At 42.0% G+C, this 6,154-nt stretch overlaps 1 protein-coding gene across 2 annotated transcripts; it reads right to left on the reverse strand.

The window, feature by feature from the left end:
• Positions 1-1,524: 1,524 nt before the first annotated feature.
• On the reverse strand, positions 1,525-4,919 carry LOC127775607 (DIBOA-glucoside dioxygenase BX6-like). Of its 2 annotated transcripts, none has more exons than XM_052301871.1 (2): positions 3,950-4,919; positions 1,525-2,004 (listed from the first exon to the last, which is right to left on the reverse strand). In XM_052301871.1, exons 1-2 carry the CDS (start codon positions 4,808-4,810, stop codon positions 1,750-1,752), a joined length of 1,116 nt encoding a protein of 371 aa, XP_052157831.1. In that variant the 5' UTR covers positions 4,811-4,919; the 3' UTR covers positions 1,525-1,749. The 2 variants fall into 2 exon arrangements, with proteins under 2 accessions (XP_052157831.1, XP_052157832.1); XM_052301872.1 differs by having other exon boundaries at positions 3,968-4,913.
• Between the last annotated feature and the right edge of the window lie 1,235 nt (positions 4,920-6,154).

Here is a 6,154-nt window from a genome sequence, read left to right on the forward strand (position 1 = left end):
CCCCCGCTTTGGTTGGTCGCTTACTCCTAGCTTGCTTCGCCACCAATGTCCACTCTCACAGCGCCGCATCGAAAAAAGATAGAAGAAGCACAACAAAGCAACAGAATGCATCTGTAGTCATCTCTCACATTTATTTTTTTTAATATACTTGATGTGCATAAAGCAAACGGAAAGAAAATGCATGTATAGCTAGTGAGAGACTTCGAGGGCTTCATTCTAGTAGCTAAACTTATGATAGTTTCAATGAATGAGTGCTGGACAGCGTAACCGCGTATAGAGACGAGATCCAACCATTCATCTATGCGGCCGGTCGTGATTGCTTGGGCAAGGCGGGACGGCAACTGCGATGCGCGAGCATGTTCCAGAGGTAGTGCTTGCTTGAAGAAAAGACAAGAGGCCATCAGACAGTTCAGAGAGGCCATATTAAATTGTGTAGTACAGAGACATACTATGAATATTGGTTTATTATATTGAGTTTCATACTATGAATATTGGTTTATTATATTGAGTTTCAGTGTACCTGTTGTCAACACTTATCCTTGAAAGGTGGGAAATACATTAAAGTGATATATTGAATTTTGGACTCTATCCTTACGGCATACCCTCAAATCTATTTGTTGTTTAACGATGATTCCCCCTTAGGATCTATTTGATGTTTTACAATGATTCTCTGGAGGATCATTCAAGGGAGGGAAGCAATGCACTCGTGCCAATAGAACACACACATATTCTATTGCTAAACAGACCACGTGCACATAGGCATGAGCACATCACACACGTGTGCACATATATCTAAACCATATATTATAGTCACAAATGGCTTATTAACCGTATGTTATAGTTAGAGATGATTTTTCTTTTCTGAACTGTTAACTATTACTCCCCCTGTTTCATATTATAAATCGTTTTGACTTTTTTAAAGTCAAACTTCTTGAATGTTTGACCAAAATTATAAAAAAATATAGTATCATTTATAACACCAATTTAGTTTTATTACATCCAACATTGAAAATATCTTGATAATTTCTTTGTTTTGTGTTGAAACTATGTTAAATCTAAAAACATTAACTTTAAAAAAGTCAAAACAACTTATAACGTGAAACGGAGATAGTATCATTGAAAGCAATACTGCAAGCGGACTAATCAGCCTGCCAGCTGGACTCGCTGGCTCAGTTCCAAGCCCACCGCTGCATTTAGTATTTATTTACAGAATACAGATGCATTGTGCAGAAAACATAGAAAGGATAAAATCGAGACTATTATGAGGTATGGAGGTATAATAATTTTCCTACAGATAGAAGTATCAAATACCATTATTGGCATGGCATGGCTACATGTACATACATCCAAGCTTTGAATGGCAACATTTATAAAATCCTGTAGTAGTGATCGATTTGCAAGTTCTAGTCCAAAAAGTTCCACGAAAAATCAGACATGTTAAAACTTATTTACATTGCTGGGCTGCCCAAATAAACCAGCTCTTGAAATGGTTGTACAATCTAGCATCCATGTGAGGCATATACAAAAGATACAAAGGCACGACTTTTATGATCAAGTAGAACCATGGCATTACATTATCGGCAACGGCATCAATGTAGTTTATAGAAGTTTAAACCTTTTATCTATTTGAAGAACACTCTATGAGGCTTTTATGATTAAGAAGTAGAACACCAACATCACACTATCAGTATCGACATCTACAAAGTTCACAGAAGTTTAAACCTTTTTATCTGCAACATTTGAATAACTTTATATTTTGAAGTGCTCGATGAGAGCTTTGCTCGCAAGGTCTCGTTTAAAGAAGGCCCCCAGAAACTCAGACATAGTAAAATTCCTGTACTTTGGTGGGTTTCCCGAAGAAATCAGATCTGGCAATGGTCCATAAAAAACAGAGTCGCCTCTCTTGCCAGGATTGTAAAAGATGGCGCTTGAAACTCTGGCTTCTTCATGCGACTTCATTACTACCCGGTGTTCCACACTCTTGTACTTATCATTAGACATGATCTGACAGAAAAATAAGTTGATGGAAAAAATTGGCATTAGCGAAACATATTCAGGAAGCCTCTTTCCAGGTAACCATTAACAACAATTTGAATGTCTTAGCTATCTGCAAAACAGAGAACACGCTTCTACGAAATCATTAACCCAATAAATGTGATATCAAGCTGTAATGAAGCTGTAATGTGATATCTCTTTCCAGGTAAATCAATTGTTTATTCGTTCATTTTACCTTTTATGTGAGGATTGTTGTATGCAGTCAACATGATTTTCTTCTTTCATTATGATTCTGGTGAATGGAAAACTATATAGTACAAATTTCTGTTCTGACCCAGCAAAGAACAGCTGTTTAGATAAAATTAAAAAATAGATAATGATGGCTGGGGGGATTGTAATCCACAAAGATATTATATTTAGCGAAAAGTTCAGAATCACATGTTTCTGTTATCTTTGTTGTTGACGTACTTCTACTTTTTTTCTTGACCAATGCATGAGAACGGTGTGCCATTTCATTAAAAGTAGGAGGAAAGAAAACAAAACTAGCGGTAGGGAAGATCTTACCATGATAAATACACCCAACCCGCACACAGCAGAGAGGCATTTAAATATTTGTCACGCTTAGATTTAGCGTTTAATTATTTGCCATGCATATATCAATCACATGTCGGCCACGACCAAAGCAACTGATACCAACAAGAGGCCTAGGCAAATGACCAGAGGAGCAGACTGTGGAGTCCCTTAGCTCCTGCCATGCACCACAAAACTCTTTCATTTGTCACCATATGAACAACCATGCTAAGGTTTGGTTGGTAACTAATGTTGCCACACATTTTTTACTAAGGTGGCTAAGCTTAGTCTTGTCACACTTTTGTGGCAAACAAAATGACAAACTAAGCTTAAGCAAAGTTAAGAAAAAAAAATAGTGTATGACATGTGGACCAGGTGCTAAGAGTTAGTCAAAATAGAGTCATGGCAAGGACCAAAAATTGTTCACTAAAACTATGGTTTGCCTAAGATTAGGTGTGACAAATTTAGTTGCCAGCCAAACAGACCCTAAATTAAGGTTAGGTGTGACACGATCGCATCTATGCTTCCACAATTCCCCTGCAACAAGCGTAACGAGAGAATTCAGGCCCTTCTGGAGTTCCTTAGGCACTTTCTTGACAGTAGCATACCACCAGCTAGAGAAATGGTTATACTGAATTAACTTATGCAAAAAATAGTGCACTACTGCATGGCGGAGTTCCTACCTCTCCCATACAAAAAAAAAAAAATCAAGATGGTATTCTATCACCCATAGGCCAGAGTCCTTGTGGGGCACACAGTTTCTTTGGAGCACCACACCATCGATGACTCCATTGCTAAAACCCAATCATGGGAAAAATACTAAAATTGCTGGAGTTTGAGGAGCAGACTAGCAGAACAAGTTGCAAATATATAGCCCTAATTGGGGTCTTGATTTCGGTTATTACATTCCGGTCTAATATTTTGGAAGAATAAGCTGAATATCATCAGGAGTAATAATTACAATATTTTTTGCATATAACATTAATACTGTGAAATGGGGATCACTAAAGCATCCCTATATATGCGGTGGACTTGTTGACATCATAGGTATGTGTCATTAAGTTGGAATCAGGAGATAGCTTATAGCTCCTCTGATTTGCTAGGATTCGAGACAAGAAAACTATATATCTTTTACTATAGACAGTTAGAAACTGAACATTTTCTTGAGTTTTAACCACTTAAAGTCTCACGAAACAAAGCTAATTTGTGCACAAATTTAAGTACCAGGAGCAGTTGCTCTTTGTTCCTCATTGATGTTGACTGTAACAAATTCTGTACTACTCGTAGCAAATAGTCTTAACATGCAGGAGTATGATTCATAAACATATGAGATGAATTGGATCATACTGACAGAACTTGAGTTGGATTGGATTGCATTGCTTACCAATCGAGTGAATTTTACCTGCAATAGGTCCCCGACATTGATCACAAGAGCGCCAGGCACAGGCTTGGCATCCACCCAGTAGCTCTCCCCATCCTCGTTCGTGTGCTTCACCTGCAGGCCACCGACGCCGTCCTGCGCGAGGACGGTGAGCACGCCGGGGTCCGTGTGCGGGACGATCCCCATGGTGCGCTCGGGCTCAGGGCACACCGGGTAGTAGTGGCACACCATCAATTTCCCCTCGAGGCAGGAGGCCTCCTCCAGCGTCTCGCCCCGGAGGCCGAGCCCCTCGCAGAGCAGCGCCATGACGGCGCGGGCCACGACGGTGGCGTGCGCGTCCCAGCCGACGACCTCGGCGCGGCACGCCGCCGGGATGCGCTCCGCGTCGGGCCGCGAGGGCCCGAGCACGACCTGGATCGTGTCGCGCCAGCTCGCGGCGCCCGACCGGTACAGGTCGACATTGGAGGAGTAGCTGACCCCGCCGTCCACGGAGCGGCCGTAGTGCGCGGCGCGCTCCGCGGCGGGGAGCTCGTTGAAGGCGCGGACGGCGGCGAGGAGCCCGGCGGTGAAGCCGGAGGGGACAAGGGCGTGGTGGTTGACGAGGTAGAAGAACCCCCAGTCGCGCGCGGCTCCCGCCGCGGCCTCGGCGGCGAGCGGCGCGGGGAGGGAGAGGTCGACGACGGGGATGGAGACGCCGGGTGGAGCGAGGGGGACGGAGGTGTAGGGGTCGGGGTGGCGGAAGATGACCGGGACGGCAGAGACGCCGGACTCGACGAGGCCGCGGACGCCGGTGCGTGTCTCGTCGAAGGCCTTGACGAGGGCGATGCGGTCCGTTGCCGCGGCGGCGGCGGCGGAGGACGCCATGGTCGCCGCGTTGTTGATGGCGATGGAGTCTTGGAGTTTGGAGAGACGTGGACAGTGTGGAGGCCAAGAAGGCAAGAACAGTAGCAGCAAAGCAAAAGACGTTGCCGGCAAGCTGGGAGTTTGGTGAATAGAAAAGCGATCGGTTTGATTACGATACCATTAATTAAATATCTAGTTTTTTAAGGAGTAATTGAATATCGAGTTTCTCACTGCTCAACTACTGCCTCTAAATCACCTATAGCCAATTTATACAATAGCTAACTACTGGCTCTAAACATTTATAGCCAATTTATATAATAGTTATCGATAAACATATAGTACACTATCAATATATGGTGTCATCTGTCATACACATATTATATTTTGGAGCTCATGCTATAGCTGGCTTTGGAGCTTATGCTATAGCTGGCTGCAGATCCGTAGCCCGCTGCTCCTCTTTCTTCTCTTTTATCTACTCGATATGTGTTTATAACTGGCTTATAGTCTGCTATTATACCTACCCTAATAGTCAAATATGAGTAGTATATTAATCAAATCTCTATCTTTGGGAACTAATTTGTCACCTGCTATATTTTAATTCTCTCCTGACTTTGACTTTGAGGTGTGATTAGATTAGATATCTTATCATTTTGGCGTATAATCCGGTAGTACTATACAGAGTGAATTTCTTCATCAAAATGGCACCAAGCCGTAGGAATACCCAGAAAAAATTGAAAGTCATCCACTCTGTTAATAGGTACTATGGGCCTGTTTAGACCCATTTGAAATAGCAAATGGCAAAAATTTTGGTATGCAAAAGTATTAGTTGGTGTTTAGATGCATCTTAAAGTTTTGTCATTCTAGCACTAAAGTGGGAGAGAGAAAGAGAGAGGGAGTGGTTCCAAAACACTTTTTGCCACAATTTGCTACTATGGACTAGCAAATGCCAAATTGCCATTTTTTGCTACTAGTGTTTAGATCTAAAATGGTAAAAAGTGCTTCAAAGGATCTAAACAGGCCCTATGGCTTTCTCGATCTGTTTTGGAAACCAGGTTATAAGTAATTAGATATCTGTTCGTAAGCCTTATAAATATTACTTTATTCGTTTCACAATGTAAAACATTTTACCATTGCTTACATTTATTTAGATGTTAATAAATCTAGACATATGTATGTGTTTAAATTCATTAATATCTATATGTATGTGGAAAATGCTAGAAGATCTTACATTGTGAAACGGAGAGAGTACTTTCAAACATGTATCATAGTGTATATATATTTGATCGGGCTCCTATTTCTAAATCTAACTCGCTAACTCGAGAAGCGGAGTCCGGATTGGAGCCGTGGAGCAGCCCGAATCATTCT

Source organism: Oryza glaberrima, chromosome 6 (assembly GCF_000147395.1).
Source record: "Oryza glaberrima chromosome 6, OglaRS2, whole genome shotgun sequence".
Classification (NCBI taxonomy): domain Eukaryota; kingdom Viridiplantae; phylum Streptophyta; class Magnoliopsida; order Poales; family Poaceae; genus Oryza; species Oryza glaberrima.